Source organism: Balaenoptera acutorostrata, chromosome 10 (assembly GCF_949987535.1).
Source record: "Balaenoptera acutorostrata chromosome 10, mBalAcu1.1, whole genome shotgun sequence".
In the NCBI taxonomy this organism is placed as follows: Eukaryota; Metazoa; Chordata; class Mammalia; order Artiodactyla; family Balaenopteridae; genus Balaenoptera; species Balaenoptera acutorostrata.
Window position 1 is genome coordinate 95,304,228 of NC_080073.1, and position 23,941 is coordinate 95,328,168.

Consider the following 23,941-nt stretch of genomic DNA (forward strand, 5'->3'; position numbering starts at 1 on the left):
GCTTTGCAGACAAATGCAATAAAATCTGCTAAGTAATTCTGGGAAGCATGGCTGGCTAGGAGTGAATAGAATGTGGGGGGACTGGTTTCCGAGGTGGGTGAGAGGCAAGGGAAGACCCTCCTCACCGTTCACAGGGAGGAGCAGACCAGGCTTCCCTGGCCTTCCAGCAAACCTTCAGAAATCAAACAACAGAAACACCAAAGGGGTCCAAAGACTTACTAGGTTTGGCCATGGGGTGGGGTATTAGGATAAGATTTGGGGTAGGAGTGAGGTACCTCAGTGGAATAAGAAGTATGTCATTCTTTTGAGATCTTGTCCCAAGTTCATTGTGCAGATAGAACATGAGAGGTTGAGGTGAGCTGTGTCAGTCAGGGTTGTTTGTGTCGAGCAACTGAAACCAACTCTGGCCAACTTGAGCAAAAGGGATTCTTTCAGCAGGATATAGGGCAGATTCAGAACAGACAGCCCCAGGCACCTCCAGAAGGCCTCAGTAGCAGGGATTACTAAATGGTCTTGTCTGGACATCTTCCCTAGAAAGGACGAACCAGTCCAACCATTTTTAGTCTTTTCATCACTAAGTTCAAGGAGAATGACAGCAATTATCCTAGCAGGGGTAGTTTGCCCAGCCATGGGCCAGAAAAAGAACCACCATTTAAATATATCCCATTTGGATATATCCAATGGGAGAGAGGTGGTTCTTCCATATGAGTGGTTTTGCCCCAAGACAACACGTATCTACTATAAAAGTCAGTATTGACACACAAGAATAATAATACCAGTAGTAAAATGAGGGGTCTTGCCTTAGAATAATCAGGCAGGTGGATGGAGGGCAGGGTGTGGAGGTGGGCAGTAGCGTGCGGCTGTGCTGCCAGAAGTGGCTTGTTTTGCCCCAAGAGGCTAAAAGGCAGTTGAGAAAGAGGGATAATTACAGTCTGAGACAACATTTGAGAATAATAAATCTATTATTATCTTGTACCCTGTTTGATCCTCCAGACTCCTGCAGCCAGGTGAAATCCCAAACACAGAGCATCCTTTTCCAAAGACCTAAACACTCATAGAAAGGAAGGAGCACTAGAAAATCAAATGTTAGTTCGAACAAATTAATTCTGTTTGCTTTCTTGTTCATCTCAGTGAGGGTTTGAGTAAAGAGGTGGAGGAGGAGGTTGGTGATTTGGGGGCACTTAGATGAGTCAGGCTGACCCAGGTCGAGTGCAAGGGCTTAGGGCAAGTGAAAGTTCAGATGCCAGGAGAAGGGGAGCTCTGAGGTGGAGGAGGGCCGTTAGGACTGACCTTGGACCCAGGAAAGGGGAAGAGAACTCTTTCCCCTCCTCAACACAGAGGCCGTGGTTCCCCACTCCAGACCCAGAACTCAGGCTCCGATTGTCGTTCGGCCACCTTAGGGGTTAAACCAGCTTCTGTAGAAAAGGCCTATCGACCAAATCACCATTTGTAACTTTGTGGTTAGGGGGAAGATCCATCTTGGGTTTCTAAACACTGACATAAACCTTAAGAGCATGGCTTTTTCAGCTGCGGCATTGTCTATAACGCATCGTTTATACTCTGTGATTTTGTTGGTGGGATTTATTCTGAGCGATCTGGCCTGGGGAGTTCCGTCATCAAGCAAACATTCATCTCTAGCGAATGTAATTTGGTTAAGCCCTTAATAATGCACAGTGGCTTTTATCATGTCTGCCTGGAGTCTTTATTTAATCTGGCTGATTAACTAACTGGCTCAAATACCCTGCCTCTGTGGAGTACAGATAAACAAGGGCTTAACAAACTCAAGGGTACCTTACAGTCTCCTGCGGGGCCATGAGAGATGTGGGGAGCCCCTCTGAGGTGTTCGCATCAGAGGGCTTTCTGCTGGGTAACCAGAGGCTAAGTGGGAAAGAGAGGAGTCGGATTGCCCAGGTCAGGGCACTGCCGGGGGCAGGGGGTGGGAGGGGGACCTCAGGGCCTCTGGGGAGGATTATATCCGTGCCCTGTTAAATAGATTATCTTTCCCCTTTCCTGTACTTCCTCCACCGGCTCCCTGCCTGACCAAGGAGAACCTAAAAGCGGAAGGGGGAGGAAGAACAAAAGTGAAAGCACAGACCAGTCCTCATCCGTCCGTCCATCTTCCTCTCTGTGGAGGGTCCACCAATGAGCCTAGGCCAGGCCTGCACCGCGGGAGGGAAGGAGCCAAGGATGGAGCTTTAAGCTGGACTGGATTTGTGTGTGTGTGTGTGTGTGTGTGGGTGCGTGATGAAAGTTTCAAGAAAGCCACACCTATGACAACTTTATAATGTAAAAAAAATGAAACTGTATGTCCCCTTCAGTTAATTTATCTTATTGCTCTATCAATTTTTAAAAACTATAAAAGGTGAGAATACAGCCTGATGTATTTTGACCTTAAATTATCCACATGACTAATCATGAGGTTCACTAAGAACAGTCAGAACATTGACATGGCTCTTGGAAATTCAGCCAAAAATGACTTCAGTTTTGCAGAGTGAGAATTTTAAAAGTTCCAATTTATGGGGCTTCCCTGGTGGCGCAGTGGTTGAGAATCTGCCTGCCAATGCAGGGGACACGGGTTCGAGCCCTGGTCTGGGAAGATCCCACATGCCGCAGAGCAACTAAGCCCATGAGCCACAGCTACTGAGCCTGCGCATCTGGAGCTTGTGCTCTGCAACAAGAGAGGCCGCGACAGTGAGAGGCCCGTGCACCGTGATGAAGAGTGGCCCCCGCTTGCCGCAACTAGAGAAAGCCCTCGCACAGAAACCCAACTCGCACAGAAGACCCAACACAGCCAAAAATAAAATAAATAAATAAATATTTAAAAAAGAAAAAAAGAAAAACGTTTAAAAAAAAAGTTCCAATTTATGACATTCATCTTTCTGTACCTCCAGTTTTTGTATTGGCAAACACTGTCGATTTTTAAAATAAACATGAAGAGCTGCTTTGGGCAGCTGGCATGTGTGCACCCAAGGTGCAGCAGCAGTATCAGTTCATCTCAACACGTCATCCTAGCTCAGAACTCCAAAACACCGCTGCTGTGAAGAAGCATTGTAGCTTCCCGAACGCCAGCCTCCAGGCTGAGAGAACAAGGTGCCGTGGGGTCACCATCTGGCATGACAGTGACTTAGATCAGGAGAACAGTAGATGATTTAGGTTGTTTGTTGTTGACTGTTGACAAATTGGCAACTAATAGTAGAGTTCTCCAGAGTCATCTTTGTGTCAAATGGACACTTAGACTAAAGTCATGACCAAGAACTGTGCCTTTAATGCACCATCTAGAAATGAATTACTTAATTTTACTGCTGGGCAAAATAGAGGACATAGAACTAAAATATCAATGGGTAGTAAGTTTAAAAACAAAATCCAGACTCCCCCTTGACCCCATTAAATCTACATTATAAGGCCTACTGAATGCCAGTGCAGGGAATTCTACTGCAACCCCCTCGTTTCTCAGTTTCTTTAAATGATGTGTGTGTGTGTGTGTGTGTGTGTGTGTGTGTGTGTGTGTGTGTAGTTTAAGAATGCTGGAAATTTCAGTTTTGTGAAAAATGAACAAAAGACTGACATGTTCTTTTGATTGCTGGAACTTAAGGTTTCATTTCAACAGGATATATTTAGCATAAACCATTGTAGTTTAGCATTTTTACTAAAAGTTGATAAGGCACATTGCATTGAGTTTATTGACAGGAAGCCTATCATTAAAATTTGTTTTCTTTTCCAAAAAAATTTGTATAAGGTCAAAATTCCAAGGGAAAATTGGCCAGTTTTCCAAAACATTTGAGAGGGTGAGTAGTGCCCCACTGAGACTGTGCTCTCTAGTGTTCATTAATGTGTGTAAATTCTGATTGGGAAGAGCGGTGATGTGTCTGGATCCTGCCCCCCACAGGGTGGATGCAAAGGCCAAGCCAGGGTAGGACAAGGGGAGTTTATTGGCCTTTAACTTCAGTGGGTTTCTGATGACACCACAGCTGACACTGATCCTCACCTCTGCTCTCACTTCAGCCCCGAGCTATTTTTAGGGCAAAGAACTTGAGACTTTACATCGGAGGTTAAATTTAGTGATGGTGAAATAGGGGATTAGTGGAAACTCTCTTCCCACTCAAAACACATCGTCAGGTTTGGGTAAAATGCAAGTAGAACATAAAGAAATGACAGTGAAGAGAAAAAAAGAGGTCCAGTTTGAAGGCTGGATCTGATCCTTGGCTGAATCCCATTTGGCCTGTAGGACAAGCTCCCAGATCTGATTTGATTTAGGGCTGCAATTGTGAAGATGCAATAAGGTATTGCAAACACTTAGTGACAATGCTCTGTATTAAAAGATGAAGACAGGATGGTTTATGGTCCCCCAAGGGTAGACAAGGCACTTCAAAAAGAGAAAATAATCAGTGTGACCCACGTTTCCCAGACTGTACCCCACAGGAGCACAAACAAGGGGTGGGGACAGTAACGCATTTCTGACTTGCTACCCCTCCAAGATGCCAGGATATTCTGCTTCACCAGCTTGGGGTAAAATTATTATTCAAGTCAGCCTCCAACTCGTATATCACTTGAATGGTTTTTCTTCTCTCCATAGGGACCCTCCCCTCATAATAAATCTCAAAACTCAGAGATCATCTGAGTTCAAGGAGCCAGATTTGCTTTATCTTGGCTGGAGTCAAAATTCGGCTTCACCCCCATGAGGCTAGAGGATAACCGCTACTTACTAAGTATTGGCTGTTCCCTGCTAAAGGCATCTGGGCTCCCAGCGAGATCATCTTTGTGACTCAGGTCTCTGTTTACACACACACACACACACACACACACACACACACCCTCCACTGTGCGCAAAGTAGCCCTTTTTGGATAGAATTCAGGCTGTGCCGTGGGCCCAGGTGACCAGCACATACCTCTCTTCCCCAACCTCCCCCATTCCCTTTCCACCAAGATGATTTCCCCTGGGCTGTCTCTAGTCTGAAGTCTTTCTGTCATCTGACCTCAGTGAGATACCCCGCCCCACCTGAGATGGTTTATAATGTTGGATGACTTTGAAAGGGAAGGAGTTAGGGGTTCTACTATATCTGCCCTCTCAGAGGCACCATAGATTTTATGCAAATTTGTGAACCTCTTCACCACAACCTTTAAGATCTATCTACTAAAACATATTACACCCTTCCTCTGGAACAAGGGATGCCTGTTTGCATTGGTCTACATAAAAGGCCATGCAAATGATTCTTCTAGAGAACCTGCTCCAAAACGACATGCTGTCTCCACCATCTGGTAAAACGATACGGACCCTTGTGAAGCGTGACCAGCTCCTCCTGAAAATCCTTTTTCAGAGAGCGTGAAACAGGTGAAAGTTAGATGGGGCTTTGGAAAGGCTGTTTATACCGGTGAACACTGGTGGGCTTTGGGTGCACTGCTCAGATTCCCGTGCCAGGGAGGGGACTCAAAATGCTGGCTGTCCTCCTGCAGTCAGACGGGCAGTGCCTTAGTCCTGTGAGTTTGAGGAAGTGAAGCTGGTAATGACCTGGGGTGGCCCACTGTCTGTGACTAAAGGCAGAAGCAGGGTATGTCAGTTTGGCCAATAGGGAGGACAGATTCGCCAGCCTGGGCCTTCCTCCTCTCCTCCTTCACCCCGAGTTGGGGCTCAACATCCACCCTCCCAGGTCTCTGATTCACATTTACCCTGGGAAGCCTTTTGTTCCCGTTTAGGGGAGTCTCCTTCTCTCTGACCCTGAGTCTCTACAGTGGGATCCCAGGCAGGGGCTGTGTAACCCTCTCCCACTCCCTTCCAGAGGGCAGAGGGCAAGGGTGCCTGGCATGGGCAGGGTCCACCCCTCCCCTGCTCTGCTCCTAACACCAGTGGGCTCTCTGTCTTCTCTATTTCCTCCCTCTAGGGTCTTGCCAGTCTGTGAGGGAGGAAGTGTCACAGATAACCCACGCAACTGGGCCAGCGGGCTCAGCCCCCCGACGGGGGGCTGTAACTGCCACGTAACCAGGCGCCATTTGCCAGGAGCTGCCCGGGAAGGCTGGGCCAGATGCCAAGCTTCACCAACCAATCACATGCACCTTCCAGGAGTTCGTGCTGATGTACCTGGATTTAAATTTCTCAGGGACGCTCAACACCAGGCCCCCTTTCATGACTCTTTCTTCCAAAGCAAAGTCAAGGTGAGTCACCCTTCGTCTGGGCTGTCATCACCACAGGTAAAACGCTAATCGCCTCACCTAGACTAGAAACTCTTCACGGGTTTGTAGGTGCCTTATTGTCCTTCATTTCCTCATCGGCAAAATAATACGTGTAAAGTGCTTAGAATCCTGCCTAAGTGAGCTCTCAGTAGGTAATAGCCATCATTGTCATTACAGTAAGATAAAGTCAGTACGTTAGTATGTGCCTGGCATCTGGTAGAGCGCCAGGCATAGGCAGGGCCTCAGCAGTCGCTCTCGTTGAGTAGACAATGTTGCAGAAAACCACGAGGACGCAGCCTTGCAGGACTGAGGGGGGCACGTTAGGAAGCAGTGGGGAATCGGTAGATGGATGGCACCCCTGGATCCCCCAGACCGATCTTACTCTCAGCCTAAGAGCCCGGTGTTTCCTCTTCACTGTAGCCTCCAGGAGAGGAAGAATGGGGCTCCTGTTTGGGGTACTTTTCCTCCTGTGACATTTCCACTATTTTAAAAAGTTGAGGTTTCACAAAAAGTCTTCCATCGATGAGCTCATTCTCTCTCGATGCCGTGTTCCCTGGCTGGGTACCACCAGGTAATGAGTGGTGGCTAATTAGGATGGCGTTAAGCACAGAAGTTAAGACTCACTTCAGGAACAGAATTCCAATAATGGAGGAAACAAACCATTCATCGTATGCCACGAGCTTTTCATTGGTATATACAATGGTTTATTAAGACAACAGATACATCTGTTCCCTTGAATTTCTGTGTATAAACAGAGACAATACACTAGTTAAAGCAGAGGAACCCAGTGTTTTTGTACATGAGAACTATTTTCTTTCTCCCCCTCCCCTTGTCGAGATTCTCAGCACATCATAAAGGCAATGTTTGGAAACTTACCACTTATTATATATAAACCTCGAATTGAAGCAACATAAGCAAAAACATTACCAGGTACACTGGGTACTTTTTCTCTAATTTAGCTATTAGAGGCTTATTTCCCCCTTGTATAGGTCTAAGAAACAGCCCCTCATAATCCCCTTCTAGGGGAAAAAAAGGCCAGAAGCGGTTCTTGCGCATGTTTTTTGTTGCTTGACCCTGCAACCTGGGTCACAATAGATTGGGCTGGGGACTAGTACTTGGCCTACAAGCAGACGTGTATAGCATGAGGTGGTCTCGTGCAAGAGCTTTGCTTATGTGATGCATTTTCTGTTAAATGAAGTACCGGAGAAAGCATTTAGAGCCTTCTTCTGGTCACTCAGGGAGGGGCAGAGTTGGCAGCAATGGCAGTGGCCGAAAGGCATGGAGAGAGGGCGTTAAGCTGAAGTCACCAGGCGGCAGGCGTCATATGGTAGAGCAGAGCTTAGAAAGAGTGCAAAATGAAAGCAGAGGGAGTCAGAGACAGAGAAATAAATGGGACTGGAAGAGTCACCCGGAGAGGGGACAAGGGACATTTTTTTCCCTGAAATGACAGCTACTGAGAGCTGCTCGGGACACTTGAACATTTGTTGTTTCCTGAAAGGCAACAAGAAGCTTCCAGTCCCACCAGGCCAAGTGTCAAGACACAGCCAGCTCCTGGGGTTCCCTCCCTTCGCCGTGTAGCGTCCTTACAGGAAGACCGCAGGCCTTGGGGTGGCTTGAGCACGCCAGACAGAGCCTGGCCTCCCCAGTGCGGTGCCCAGATTCGCTCCCTCGCTTCTCTCCTTCACACCCCTGCCTCCAGGGTCAGCCAGCGCCGTTTGGGCAGAGGCTGCAGGGGCTCAGGCCCACGTACCAAATGTTACAAACTTAAGTGATGGGGCTGGTGCCTGTTTGAAGGAGCTGGGAGAGTGGGGACCAGCTTCAGCCTGGAATCCTGAAGTCAGGGAGAGGTCTGGTGGACTCTGAGGTCACTGAGAGTCGCTGCTCTAGCCAGAGCTTCTGCTTCCTTTCCCTGCAGGCAGCTCAGGTCACAAAGCTCAGCTCGGTTATTCCTGGCCCCAACTGTACATTAGAATCAACTGGGAAACTTTTGAAACAGTGTGGTTGAGGAGGTGTGGCCTCAGACCAGTTAAACCTGAGATTTAATCTCCAGAGATTGGGCCCAGGTATTGGTATTTTTTAAATGCTCTCCAAGTGATTCTAAAGTGCAGCCAGGGTTGAGAACCATCCACTTAACTGCATTTAAAGGACTCTCTCTGGTTTCCTCCTAGAATCAGTTTCGTAGTATCAGTTTCCACTGACATGGGCAACTCCTGTGGACAGAGAGGCACTCTTAGGGCACTGGGACCTTATATTTGCCCTTCTCCTCAATCCTTTTCAATTATTGGGACTCCCCCCACCTATATTAAGCTGATACTTAACTATAGGTAATAATTGTCTCAATCATCTTTTTGTAATTCTTATTAAAAAGTTTCCATTTGAGTTAAATTCCCCCACTTGAACAGATTTCTGTTCTATAATGGTTCAGAAGGTGTAATTTCTGAGATATACTTTCTCCAGGGAAAACCATTTATTTGTGGTCTCCTCTATTCATGTAGGGTCCCTACATTTTAATGAATGGAGTCACTTGGTTATTTATGAATATTTCATAGATCATATAGATCCATACATAGATTAACGAAAAATAGGTTTCCTCCTCTATTGCACTGTGTAGTACCTTTCCCTCATCTGAGCAAAAAGACGAGGTTAGGTGCCTGATTACATTTTATTATAGTGTGATAAAATTTCAAAACAAATAGATGCAGCTGAGCTGCCTCTCGCTGTTCTTTCAATGTGGTTCATGTTGAAAATATTCTTTCCCAACTTTGCTGGGAGTGTCACTCCACACACTGCTTGCCTTCTTGGTCTGTTAGCTTCTGTCTTCAGACTTTGATTCCCACCCCACCGGCCCCCCGCTCCCCCAATACCCTCTTCTTCTGTGTTCTTCTTCAACTGGGCTCTAATCTTTGCTCTGCGTGTTGGAATTCCCCTCCTCCACCTCTCAGGTTCCTGTCTGTTTTCCTTTTCAAAATGCCAAGCTGATGTTACCTTCCAGCTTTATTTAGCTTACTTTATTCTTAGAACGACTCATTGTTTCACAAGAAACATTTACAGCTTTTAATTGGTTTCTTTCTTCTGGCATCTTTAAATTCTTAAAAATTAAAGATATCAAAAATCTTGGTTTTGTAAAATTATAAATAAGTTAATAACAACATGTAGATGCCTTTACAAATCTGTTAGATTCCTGTAACTCAAATGGCAGTAAGGCCTTTCCAATTACTCTAAAAGATGTCTGCCAAAAAAGTGGTGTGAAATCTTCGGGGTCCTATGGCTTCTTCTTTTATAGCATCTTTTCTTTGGTTCCAATTCCACCAAATCCTCATTCATCACTTTATTTACTGTAAAAATCCACGGAGACAAGGAAACCCCTTTCCTTAGCAAGTGTCCTAGAGCAGTGCTTCTCACATGTTAAATGAATCCGAGTCACCTGGGGATCTTGTTAAAATTCAGATTCTGATTCAGTAGGTCTGGGTGGGGCCTGAGATTCTGCATTTGCAACAAGCTCCCAGGTGCTGCTGCTGCCGCTGCTCCAGGGAGGCGGCACCACGGGGAGCTTCTTAGCAGCTTTGGTGCTTTTGCCCCAAATGTTCCATCATCACAGCTTTCTCCCTGCTTAGTTATTATGTTCTCAAATCAGCTCTCAACCAATTGCTGAATTAAGATGAGGTCAGTAGCCTCCACTATTGATGTTGGTTCCCTATACTTAAAACTTTTTTTTTTTCATTTTGCCAGTCAATCTTCCTAGTTTCTGGCTGATGACTGTTACTTAAATTGACACAACGTGTCGCATGTTTCAACTCTTGGTCCTTAATCATTCCTGCAAAACAACTCATGTGCAACAGTAGTCATTTTCTCTCTCTTTACTTTCATTTTTATAATTTACTTTTGTTTCCTTACAATTATCTCTTCTTATTAGCACTTTTAAAACTGTCACTGTTTTGGGGTTTATCAGACATGGGGTTAAGAATGTTCATAAAACACCTCAAAACGAAGGACAAACATGCCATAGACTAATAATGCAATGGTTGAGATAAAAATGATTGGGCACAAGTAAATCTATTTTCTAGTGACAGGCATACTCTCTTTGATCTGATTTGGTACTTTACTGGAATATATGAAACTTAGTAAATTGAAAACATATGAGCAGAGGAGTTTATTTCAATTGAATAAAATGAAAAAGATTTATTACTTCTCAGTACATGTGGTTTCCACATCTACTAGACAGTGAGGGATCTGTCTCTGTAGAACTGATCATTTGATCGCTTACTCTGTACCAGGTACTGTTTCCGGGTGGTGGAGAAAGACCCAATAAACAGCACCCCTCTCAACCAACTTGTCTCAACCTACTAAGAAATAAGAAAGTCAGCATAAAGCACCCAGAACATCACTTTCATTTCTGGTAAGGGTGATGAAGCACATGACTTATGTTCATGGGCAAGCAGAACTCCTATTACTGAACCTCAGGTTAAAACTTGCCCACCCAGTCACAGAGAGCACTGGGTCACTGCAGCGTGCTCACCTGGCAGCCTGTCCTTATGGAGTAGAACGGCTGTTCTTTACTGGATGTTTGCACCCAAGGAAAAGAAGAAAGGATGGGGCCAGGCTCCTTATTCCCTACATCAGTGATCCCCAGCTTTTTTTGGCACCAGGGACCGGTTTTGTGGAAGACAATTTTTCCATGGACTGGGGGCAGCTCACCCGCTGCTGACCTCCTGCTGTGCGGCCCAGTTCCTAACAGGCCTCAGACCGGTACCAGTCCAAGGCCCCGGGGGTTGGGGACCCCTGCCCTAGATCACTAATCAGAATAGTCACTTCTGCTCTGCCAGGAAAGGCCTATCCTCACACAGCCCATCTCACTTGACTCATTCAATCCCAGCCCTATCATATCCTGTCTTCTTTTTTGTTTTGATTTTTGGCTGTGTCAGGTCTTTAGTTGTGGCACAAGAGATCTTCCGCTGCGGCGCTTGGGCTTCTCTCTAGTTGTGGCGTGCGGGTTTTCTCTCTCTAGTTGAGGCGCACAAGCTCAGTAGTTGTGGCTCACAAGCTCAGTAGTTGTGGCACGCGGGCTTAGTTGTCCCTCGGCATGTGGGATCTTAGTTGCCTGACCAGGGATCGAACCTGCATCCCCTGCATTGCAGGACGGATTCTTTACCACTGGCCCCGTCTTTAAAATAAAGACAGATCCTGTCTGTCTTAAAATCAAAAATTTTGATATTTTGTTCATCACAAAATTTTTCACTAATTTAAAATTTTTTGAATATTGCATTAAAATATTATTCATCTTGATTACTAAGGTTTTTGGCTTCCCCTTAAGTTTTACACCTGAGGTGAATGCCTTGCCCACCTCATGCTAGTCTCAGAGCTGGTTTTAAAATAAATGTGTAAGCAAATAAATAAACAACTTTTTCTTAAACAATTATTAAATAAATTATCAGATAGTGTTATGTACTAAGTTGAGAAACAGAGTGTATAGGAAGTGATTGGGCCGGTAACTGGAATGATCAGGGAAGATCTACCTAAGAGGACGATATTTAAGCTGAGATCTGAATGCCACAAAGGAGCCAGCCATGGGACAATTTGGAGAAAAGCTTGTGAACAGGCCTCAAGGAAGTGAATCTAGGATTTTCAGGGAACACACAACATACCAAAGGTTAGTATGGCTTAAATGTCAAGGAATGATAGGTGAGTAGTACTTACTTTGGATAGAGTGTCAGGAAGGGTTCAAATTTTAGGACTTCATAAGCCGAGTAAGGAGTTTGACTTTTTTTCTAAGGGCACAGAAGGATTTAAAGCAGGAAAGCGACACAATATGATTGCTCTTTTAAATAATTCCCTTTGGCTGCTGTATCAAGGATGAGTTACAGGCGTGTGCATGGCAAAAGAGTAGAATAAGGAGACCTGTCAGTATTCCTGGTGAAAGATGATGGTGCCTTGGACCAGGGTGATTATAGTGAAGATGGAGAAAAAGGAGCAGGTTCTAGCAATACTTTAGAAATAGAGTTGATTGGACTTGATGAATTAATGTTCAGCAGGTGGGGAAAATAGGAAATGGTAATTTCAGGTGGCTTAACTTGAGCAACTTGGTGTCTGGTGGTGCCACTTACTGAAATGGAAGAGACTGGGATTAGGTTCGAAAGTGAGTTTGCAATAAAATTTTCAATTTTTCGTATTTTGGGTTTGAGATGCCTGTTGGATACATGTGGAGTAAGCAACTGGTATGAATTGAAGGAGGGGGAGGGAGGACAGGGCTGAAGATGGAGATTTGGGCGTCACCGGTGCCTCGATAGAATTTACAGCATCGTAATGGAGAGAATAACCTAGGAGGGGGCCATACATGGAGAAGCGCAGGAGCCTGTAAATGTGGCCTTGGGAGCAGCTGCTGAAGTAGGAGAAGGAGTGGACAGGAAGGGAGAGTGCATGAATGGTGTGCTTGAAAGAAAGAGAAGAACGTGTCTGAAGAATGGGATAAGGAGTTGCTTGAGAGCCACCGAGAGGTCGAGAAAAAAATCAAGGAAGATAAGTAACAAATGGTATCGGCAACATGGCGGTCACTGGTGACTCGACAAAGGCCACCTCCTTTGGTATGAAGGGCACGAAAGCCTGATGGGGTAGGTTGAAAAGAGAATGGGAAGTAAAGATGTCGGAGCAGTTGATTTTTGCCGTTTTATCAATGAAGAAACCGAGGCTCAGAATGGTTAATTTTCTCATCCAAGGTCAAAGCCAGCGGGGTCAGATCCTGGAACCAGAGTCCACGAAAGTGTTTGCTACAGGGGAGGTGCACGCTATGCAAGAAATTGATCCATCTCTCTTCCAAACTGTGAAAACAAACGCTGCACTCAAAGAAGCGCTGGTTGTAAAGCATTCTTTCACGTGGCTACTTCAATTTTAAAGAGGGAAAGGAGAGGGCCTGGCTTCGGGCTAGGAAAAGGCACCCGAGCCGCTCAGTTTCTCGGCTGGGAGAGAAGGACCGCCCCTTTTCCGCAGCCCGAGCCCGGCGGGGCTCACTGCGGCTGCGCGGGCCTGGGCGCGGCGGGGGCGGGGCGGGAGCGCGCGAGCGGGGGGCGGGAACGCGGAAGGGGCCGCGGCGCGAAGGCCAGAGCGGGCCGGGGGCGGGGCCGGCCGCGAGGGTTCGGGGCGCGCCGTGACAGGTGCGGCGGGGTGCCTTCGCGGGGCTGAGGGCGGCGGCGGCGGCGTGAGCGGAGGAGACGTGGAGGCGGCGGCGATGATGCTGGAGACCCTGCGCGAGCGGCTGCTGAGCGTGCAGCAGGATTTCACCTCCGGGTAGGTACACGGTGGGGGACGGAAAGGGAACCCGGGGGCCGGGCCGAGGAGCTGGGGGCACCGGGACGCGGCCTCCGCGCACCTCGGTCCGGTCCCTCTCCCTCCCCCTCCCCCCACCCCGCCCCTCCCATCCCCGCCAGATGGAGGAAAGTAACGAACTTTCCGGCGTCTGTCCGGCCGCACAAAGTAACTTAGGTCCCACCGGGCAGACTCTGACCCGCGCCCCGGGCCCGGAAGGGGGTCGGGAAGGCTGCGGGCGCGCCGTGGATCGTGCAACGCCCTCCCGGCAGCCCTGGCCGGCCCGGGGGGGTGTCTTGTGAGGGGCGAGCGCGCCTTCCCGTTCCTCTGCCCCGGGGGGACGGTGACGCTGAGGCGCCTCCCACGCCGCCGAGACCCCTGCCCCCTCGGGCCTCGGAGCTTCTGCGGCCCCGCCTGCAGCCGGGCCGCTGCCCCCTCCCCAGGCCGGAGGTCGCGGGCGCCGCAGCCTTCACCCGCCGGGGCCCGGCCGCGCGTCCTGTCCACCCTCGCGCTCGGTTCGCTCGCTGAACCTTTGCCAAGGCTTGGCGCCTCTTCCCCTTTTGCTTTCTCTCTCTATCTTTGCCTCGGGTTTAACGCCTCAGTGAAGAAACTCTAGGGCCACAGAAACAACAGAACTATGGCAGTACTATTAGTGCCTAGTGGTGAAGCGCACACGGACCAAGCGGTTCCCGAACTTTGCTTAGAATCACCTGGGAACCCTTAACCATCTTGATGCCTGGGTCGCAAACTATACTAATTACATCAGACTGGCGATGGGGTTTTAAAGACCCCCAGGTGATTCCTGTGTGCGGCAAACTCTGGGAACCGCAGGCATAGACTCTAACGCCAGAAACTCGCAGAAACGTGTTTCTGCAAGTTTCTCTGCCTCAGTTTCCACGACTGTACAACGAGGGTGAAGATAGTACTCATATGGTTATTGTGAGGATGAATGAATTAACATGTAAAACAGCGCAGTCACACTATGTCACTATTGTTATTTAGTGCTTAATTCATTTTAGTTTTTCCATTACTTTAGAAAGGGTGTGACTTTGATAAAGGATTTGTCTGTCACCTTTAGATTACGAATCCTTTGGAGAATGCTCTGAATAGGAGGGCCTCTCCACGTTTTAAATTTCTAATGAGAAAGATTTTAGCTAAAATTTTATGGGACAAAAATGTTTATATTGTTTGCCTCTTGGGTGTTGCGTAGTAACAAACTGTCAAATACTTGAGCACTTACATGTAAAGCATTTTTGGTAATCTTGGTTTGGTGTCCTTAAGAATATTAGTTGTAGATGCTGTAGCAGTCATTCACTGATGCTGTGCTTGCATGCTTGCATTTCCTCCCCCCCCCTTTAAATTTAAAAAGTAACTTCCTTTCAGAACGTAAATTATTGTATTGAAAAATTGGGGTACAATGCTGGAATGATAGCATGAGAATGATCACAGATAAACACGTCTGGACAGCCCTGTTGTCATCACCTCAAGGAACTCCTTGATGGCGGAACAGTCTATCTTTTGGGAGTTACAACTACTGTAACTCCCTAGGTCACGTGGTTGCCTTTGAACCCATTCATTCTCCTGACCTTGGCTTAAGAAGGTTCAGCTTACCTAGGAATATAGATTCTGGGCCCAAACCATCCTGAGAGATCTGGAAAACCTGAGTTTAGATAGGGAGAGGGTTGAGGGGATCTGGGTAGAACGCCTTGGAAACTGACCTTACCTCTTGAAGATGCCATAAACTGGGACCAGTTTGGGATTAGACATCCTGAGAGGGATTTCATTCCGTTTAGGCCCTTCATTGGCTTCCTTGTACAGGTCATTTTCAGCTGACAAAGCACTGGACTGTCAGTGTGTACCATTAGCCTGTCACCTGGCAGAGAAATAACTCATCTTCAAGTTATGTCTGTGAGTGGCAGCTTTAAACTCTGATGTTCACCTTTGTCAGGTCCACCAATTCCTAGGCGATTCTTTTTTATTTATTTATTTTTTATTTTTTTTATTCAAACAGAAAGTCACAAAAATTATAATCATCAGTTTACTCAGTCCCATGTAATTAATTTTTTTTCATCTTGATCTTTTGTTAGCACTTTTATGAATTCATCAGTTTTCCATTAGAGTTCTAAAAATGCTTATTCATTCAGTTCAGCAGTATAGTCAGTTACCAGAAACCTGTACTTGTCAGAGTCTTTTCCATGAATTCCTTGAAGATGAAACCCTTTTATAGGAACATTTTTGTAAAAGCATCAGAGTACACACAGAACTGTCTGTAAATGACAAAAGACTTAAAAATGACCACGGTTAAAGATTTGATGAAAGTTGATAATAATGCAGTTGACAAGGAAATTTAGTTATTTCTGAGATATACATTTTAAAGTAATAACTAGAATTATAACTTAAAACATTATACCAGAACATATAAGATTTTTAGAAATTTCATGTAATGTCTGAAACATTTATATTAACATATTTCCATACAAATAACCCAAAGAAAGTTTAGTATTAGTTGTTTTTTTGTTTGTTTGTTTTTTTATACTGCAGGTTCTTATTAGTCATCAACTTTATATACATCAGTGTATACCTGTCAATCCCAATCGCTCAATTCAGCACACCACCATCCCCACCCCACTGCGGTTTTCCCCCCTTGGTGTCCATACGTTTGTTCTCTACATCTGTGTCTCAACCTCTGCCTTGCAAACCGGTTCATCTGTACCATTTTTCTAGGTTCCACATACATGCATTAATATACAATACTTGTTTTTCTCTTTCTGACTTACTTCACTCTGTATGACAGTCTCTAGATACATCCATGTCTCAACAAATGACTCAGTTTCGTTCCTTTTTATGGCTGAGTAATATTCCATTGTATATATGTACCACATCTTCTTTATCCATTCATCTGTCAATGGACACTTAGGTTGCTTCTATGACCTGGCTATTGTAAATAGTGCTGCAATGAACATTAGGGTGCATGTGTCTTTTTGAATTATGGTTTTCTCTGGGTATATGCCCAGTAGTGGGATTGCTGGGTCATATGGTAATTCTACTTTCAGTTTTTTAAGGAACCTCCATACTGTTCTCCATAGTGGCTGTATCAATTTACATTCCCACCAACAGTGTAAGAGGGTTCCCTTTTCTCCACACCCTCTCCAGTATTTGTTGTTTGTAGATTTTCTGATGATGCCCATTCTAACTGGTGTGAGGTGATACCTCATTGTAGTTTTGATTTGCATTTCTCTAATAACTAATGATGTTGAGCATCTTTTCATGTGCTTCTTGGCCATCTGTATGTCTTCTTTGGAGAAATGTCTATTTAGGTCTTCTGCCCATTTTTGGATTGGGTTGTTTGTTTCTTTAATATTGAGCTGCATGAGCTGTTTATACATTTTGGAGATTAATCCTTTGTCCATTGATACGTTTGCAAATACTTTCTCCCATTCTGAGGGTTGTCTTTTCGTCTTGTTTATGGTTTCCTTTGCTGTGCAAGAGCTTTGAAGTTTCATTAGGTCCCATTTGTTTATTTTTGTTTTTATTTCCATTACTCTAGGAAGTGGATCAAAAAAGATCTTGCTGTGGTTTATGTCAAAGAGTGTTCTTCCTATGTTTTCCTCTAAGAGTTTTATAGTGTCTGGTCTTACATTTAGATTTCGAATCCATTTTTTGTGTATGGTGTTAGGGAGTTTTCTAATTTCATTCTTTTACATGTAGCTGTCCAGTTTTCACAGCACCACTTATTGAAGAGACTGTCTTTTCTCTATTGTATATCTTTGCTTCCTTTGTCATAGATTAGTTGACCGTAGGTGCGTGGGTTTATCTCTGGGCTTTCTATCTTGTTCCATTGATCTATGTTTCTGTTTTTGTGCCAGTACCATATTGTCTTGATTACTGTAGCTTTGTAGTATGGTCTGAAGTCAGGGAGTCTGATTCCTCCAGCTCCGTTTTTTTCCCTCAAGACTGCTTTGGCTATTCGGGGTCTTTTGTGTCTCCATACAAATTTTAAGATGATTTGTTCTAGTTCCATAAAAAATGCCATTGGTAATTTGATAGGGATTGCATTGAATCTGTAGATTGCTTTGGGTAGTATAGTCATTTTCACAGTATTGATTCTTCCAACCCAAGAACATGGTATATCTCTTCATCTGTTGGTATCATCTTTAATTTCTTTCATCAGTGTCTTATAGTTTTCTGCATACAGGTCTTTTGTCACCCTAGGTAGGTTTATTCCTAGGTATTTTATTCTTTTTGTTGCAATGGTAAATGGGAGTGTTTCCATAATTTCTCTTTCAGATTTTTCATCATTAGTGTATAGGAATGCAAGAGATTTCTGTGCATTAATTTTGTATCCTGCAACTTTACCAAATTCATTGATTAGCTCTAGTAGTTTTCTGGTGGCATTTTTAGGATTCTCTATGTATAGTATCATGTCATCTGCAAACAGTGACAGTTTTACTTCTTCTTTTCCAATTTGTATTCCTTTTATTTCTTTTTCTTCTCTGATTGCCGTGACTAGGACTTCCAAAACTATGTTGAATAATAGTGGTGAGAGTGGACGTCCTTGTGTTGTTCCTGATCTTAGAGGAAATGCTTTCAGTTTTTCACCATTGAGAATGATGTTTGCTGTGGGTTTGTCGTATGTGGCCTTTATTATGTTGAGGTAGGTTCCCTCTATGCCCACTTTCTGGAGAGTTTTTATCATAAATGGGTGTTGAATTTTGTCAAAAGTTTTTCTGCATCTATTGAGATGATCATATGGTTTTTATTCTTCAATTTGTTAATATGGTGTATCACATTGATTGATTTCCATATACTGAAGAATCCTTGTATCCCTGGGATAAATCCCACTTGATCGTGGTGTATAATCCTTTTAATGTGTTGTTGGATTCTGTTTGCTAGTATTTTGTTGAGGATTTTTGCATCTATATTCATCAGTGATATTGGTCTGTAATTTTCTTTTTTTGTAGTATCTTTGTCTGGTTTTGGTATCAGGGTGATGGTGGCCTCATAGAGTGAGTTTGGGAGTGTTCCTTCCTCTGCAATTTTTTGGAAGAGTTTGAGAAGGATGGGTGTTAGCTCTTCTCTAAATGTTTGATAGAATTCACCTGTGAAGCCATCTGGTCCTGGACTTTTGTTTGTTGGAAGATTTTTAATCACAGTTTCAATTTCATTACTTGTAATTGGTCTGTTCATATTTTCTGTTTCTTCCTGGTTCAGTCTTGGAAGGTTATACCTTTCTAAGAATTTGTCCATTTCTTCCAGGTTGTCCATTTTATTGGCATAGAGTTGCTTGTAGTAGTCTCTTAGGATGCTTTGTTTTTCTGTGGTGTCTGTTGTAACTTCTCCTTTTTCATTTCTAATTTTATTGATTTGAGTCCTCTCCTTCTTTTTCTTGAGGAGTCTGGCTAATGGTTTATCAATTTTATTTATCTTCTCAAAGAACCAGCTTTTAGTTTTATTGATCTTTGCTATTGTTTTCTTTGTTTCTATTTCATTTATTTCCTCTCTGATCTTGATGATTTCTTTCCTTCTGCTAACTTTGGGTTTTGTTTGTTCTTCTTTCTCTAGTTCCTTTAGGTGTAAGGTTAGATTGTTTATTTGAGATTTTTCTTGTTTCTTGAGGTAGGCTTGTATAGCTATAAACTTCCCTCTTAGAACTGCTTTTGCTACATCCCATAGGTTTTGGATCGTTGTGTTTTCATTGTCATTTGTCTCTAGGTATTTTTTGATTTCCTCTTTGATTTCTTCAGTGATCTCTTGGTTATTTAATAACGTATTGTTTAGCCTCCATGTGTTTGTGTTTTTTATGTTTTTTTTCCCTGTAATTCATTTCTAATCTCATAGCATTGTGGTCAGAAAAGATGTTTGATATGATTTCAATTTTCTTAAATTTACTGAGGCTTGATTTGTGACCCAAGATGTGATCTATCCTGGAGAATGTTCTGTGTGCACTTGAGAAGAAAGTGTAATCTGCTGTTTTTGGATGGAATGTCCTATGAATATCAATTAAATCTATCTGGTCTATTGTGTCATTTAAAGCTTCTGTTTCCTTATTTATTTTCATTTTGGATGATCTGTCCATTGGTGTAAGTGAGGTGTTAAAGCCCCCCACTATTACTGTGTTACTGTCGATTTCCTCTTTTATAGCTGTTAGCAGTTGCCTTAAGTATTGAGGTGCTCTCCTAGGCGATTCTTTTTTTTTTTTTTTTTTAATTTTATAGCTACTTTATTTATTTATTTTTTGGCTGTGTTGGGTCTTCGGTTCGTGCGAGGGCTTTCTCTAGTTACGGCAAGTGGGGGCCACTCTTCATCGCGGTGCGGGGACCGCTCTTCATCGCGGTGCGCGGGCCTTTCACTATCGCGGCCCCTCCCATTGCGGGGCACAGGCTCCAGACGCGCAGGCTCAGTAGTTGTGGCTCACGGGCCCAGCTGCTCCGTGGCATGTGGGATCTTCCCAGACCAGGGCTCGAACCCGTGTCCCCTGCATTAGCAGGCAGATTCTCAACCACTGCGCCACCAGGGAAGCCCTTCCTAGGCGATTCTTAACAAGAAAAAATCCATGTAATTCCTTTTAGTAAACTGTTTCATATTCAGCCTAAGATCAACCTATTTTTGAATATTTTGCCAGGCTGAGAAAAGGTGACATTAAACACAGCTTCATGTGTATATTGCATGAAGGCACTGAGGGATTCAGAGATGAAAGCAACATGGCCCTTAGCTCTCAGAACTACCCAACTGGACCTGGTATTCCTTTAGAACACTTGCTGTTAGTGCCCATAGAAGCCAGAACAGCTGGCTTGCAAAATAATTGGAAACTTCATCTGTTTGGGTTGCCCTGGGAACTCAGTAGAAGAAAGGCCCGGTGCTTTCCTGAGCCCTTCACGTGGATCTTCACAGCAGCCCAGAGCAGCAGCCTCTCCTCAGGGCTTTTCTGCTCATTTTCAGTTTCTGAAATTCATATATCCGGAGCTGGAATGTAGGCAATTATTTTTTTTTAAAGTAAAATAGGAATATTCTTTATCAGGCTCACAAGAGAATGCCACATTAGTGATTAAAGCATATTTGATGGACATAACAAATTGCAACTTTCCATTCAAACTTAGAACAAATGCAGCTTGAGGGCAGTGGAAAGATTGCTGCTGGCCTTCAAGGAACTGTAGGTCGTCCATGGACTCGTGATCTTTTTAGTAATTTTTAACTTTTTATTCATAATAAGAGCTATGTCAAAATCGAGATAAACCTAGAAATAATGTTGCTTTCTTTCTGGCCCACCTGGGTGGCCAGCTGGTCCAAAGGCCCCGGGAGGGGACTGCCTCCCAGCTTCGCTCTTTCCCCCTCACCTACATGAGTCCTCATCTGATTTAACTCCCTCGGAGCTCTAGGAGCCTTTCGGAGTGTTCACACAGAGCATCCACTTTTTAGGGACTGGCTTGAGCTCTGAGGGAGACTTTTGGACCCACCAAAGCATTTACTTCAAATCCACTCTGGTCTTTGATTTTTTACCTTCTGAGCAGTTATGACCCATGACCTCAGGACTGAAGTGTGCAGGCATGCAAAACCCTTCAGGGAACTGAAAATCAGATTTACCAAGGGTTTGCAGCTGCCTGTCACTGCCTGGCATTTCCTGTCTGTAATGCTCTGGGTGCTTTTGGATATGGATACAAGTGTTGCAACTAGACAGTGAGTGTTTCCTCCTCAAAGCCACCTCTGCCCTGCCCTCCAGCCCTGCCCACTGCACTCATTTTCTCTTCTTCCCTCCTGTAGTATCAAAACCTCAAAGGAGAGGATCTAACAATCTAATTCACAGTGTGGTAAAATGGTGAGGTTTTGCCTAAAATGTTGACTCTTCCATGATTACTTACCTTTAGCAGGAAAAAAAATCTCAATATTCAACTTGACCTAATAAACATTTACTGAGTTCCCACCAAGTGTCAGACACTAGGCTAGGAACTCAGTCTTCATTATCATAGAAGCTATTTTCATTTCGTCAAAAAAAAAAAAGATTTAAGAGGCCACATGCTCAGTTTTGCCTGCTCTTTGCCAGTGTCTATATATTGGACTAGATCTTGGGGCTACAAAGTTAACTAAAACCGTTTCTGCCCTCCGGATGCCCTAGACTGGTGGTAACATAAAGCAAAGCAGAAGGAACTGAATGTGAAAGATAGAAGTGATGTGGTTTTTGAGCCTAGAGGAAAGAGTCATTAGTTCAGATGCATTTATGGAAGACTTCAAAGAGGAGGTGGCTTCTAGACTGGGCCTTGAAGAATGAGGAGGGATGAGGATAGATTTGGGTGAGGGATTTCAGAGATGAAGCTCTTGTGGGAGAGGAACCTGGAAAGGAAGTTTAGTTAGTGATAATAGAGGGTCTTCAGTGCTTTGCTAAATTAATTCATTTATGAAATATTTATTGAGTGCTTACCTGTTGACAGGCACTAGGGTTACAGAGGAGAATGCATACACCGGACAGCAAATAATGTCCCTGCGCTCATTCTACTGGCAGGAGGCAGAATATCTAGAAGGTCATAAGTACTGTTGCTAAAAATAAAGCAGGTTAAGGGGTTTTGGGGTGGGGGGTTGCTATCTTATATAGGGTGGTCTTGCTTATTTTTAGGTTGACTGAATCTTCTGAAGGTTTTTGTGGAGGGGAGTGGCCTGAGCCTACCTGTATTTCTGGAAGAATAATTTGGGAGGCGATGTGATGGGAGGATTAGAGATGGGGAACAGAGAGAGTATTAAGAAGGCTATAATTAGGGGGCAGGCGAGAGAGAATAGAAATTGAAGGAGGGAATAGTCCTGACATGACAGGCACTGGTCGATTTCATAAAAAGTGAGACTAGGAAGTGAAAAAGGTGGAGAAATTGAGGATGTTAATCTTGGAGTATCTTAGATAATGATGTCATTTACCAACAGGAGAGAAGTTGAGTAGTTTTGAGAGAGAAGGAGTAGTTGACAGTGAATGTGCTATGAGGTCCAAGAAGCAGCTGGAAATTTATGAAACACTCAGGAGAGAGGTCAGGACCGAAGTGGTGTGTTTGGGGGTGATTAGGATAGAGATAGGCTATAGTCCTCTCTCCCCTTCCTGAGTCTCTGTGGCTTTTGTGTGAATCTCTCAGCATTCAGAGCTTTGGGGTCACGTGCACTTTTAGGTATGGTTAATGCTTTCGTGTTTCCTGATCTTGGCTTTAAAAAAGAAAAAATGATAAACATTAACGGGAAAATATAATAGATTGGATTTTTATTCATAAACAGAATTTAAAGTCGGAATAATGGAGACATGAAAATGAGCCTTAAAGGACAAAATATGCTAATTAATACATTTTGTGGTGTTTTAAAGCAGCCATCCTCACCTTTCATAATCGCTGATGGGGTTAGATGAGTAGGAAATTGAAGTGAGGATAAATGGAATGCCATCAGGGTCCCTAATGCCATCGAGTCAGGTCCAGAGAGCACACTTCCTGCTCATCAGTCAGTGTCGTGCTCCGCCTCTCATGCTGTGTAACTACTTTTTAAACTTTTTGTCTAAGCAGTTTTGCTAGTTATCCCTGTTTCGTAGTAAGATGCCTCCATCTTAGTATTTTCTGTAAAGCTTAAAAAAATAAATGTGCTGGGGTCAAATTAAGGTAAGTCTTTGCAGCAATCTAAAAATAAAATATTGTGGTGTTATGAATTTGAAGGTAAGTGCTTTGAGCTCTGAAGTGTACATTAGTTGCTTCGGGTAGAAAATAATTGTCAGGTGGCTCACTTAGAAGTCTGTATATTAATATTCTCACACAGCAGTACTCACGTCTCCCTGGGGGTATACGGTATTGTGAAGAAGATTAGGAACGGTGGAGAAGGCTTTTATGGGAACTGGTGCATTGGGGGACCTCTACTTTATTTTACTTTGGCCCTGTAATGTACATAGCTTCTTACCTTTCTTGATGGCGATAATTTTTACTAAATTTGGAGATAGTTTGTATTATACTTTTTGTTTGAATTGGCTTTATAATTTACAATTATAGTTTGCTGCCAAAGTCATATTTCCTTTACTTCTTGTGGCAAATCATTATGGTCAGTACAATACTCCTATTTTATGGTTTAGGAAACTGGGCATTTCACTCAGATCAGTATTTCCTTCTCAGTGTGTCAAGACATGGTGGGACTTTATTAGCGGGTTGTTTCCAGCACAGACTCACTGTGAGAAACTTAAATAGGGTTATCCCCAAATAAAAATGGTAAGCTACTTTCAGTTGAATTCTGGGTTTTGAGTATATACTTCAGAAAGGACTGTTTTGCTTTTTTGGGGGTCTGACCTTATTTTTTTTTGACTTAAAGTGTTACATTGACTATTAATCTTATTTTATCTTTTTCTCTCCTGAACTTTCTTCACTGTTTCCAACTTTCTTCTTGCTACTTTGTTTTCTACAGCAGTTTCTATTCTGAATTTTGGCATATTGATGATTTATATGGAGAAGGTGTGATGAGAAAAGATGAATATATAAAATAC

General features: G+C 44.0%; 1 protein-coding gene across 1 annotated transcript in view; it reads left to right on the top strand.

Annotated features, from left to right (window-relative positions):
* The first annotated feature begins 13,229 nt into the window (after window positions 1-13,229).
* The window catches only part of DTNBP1 (dystrobrevin binding protein 1), a 121,872-nt gene continuing 111,160 nt past the window's right edge, over window positions 13,230-23,941 (top strand). The window contains exon 1 of the mRNA XM_057555284.1: window positions 13,230-13,443. Coding sequence (XP_057411267.1) covers window positions 13,385-13,443 — 59 coding nt within the window. The 5' untranslated portion in view covers window positions 13,230-13,384. The remainder of the gene's footprint in view (window positions 13,444-23,941) is intronic.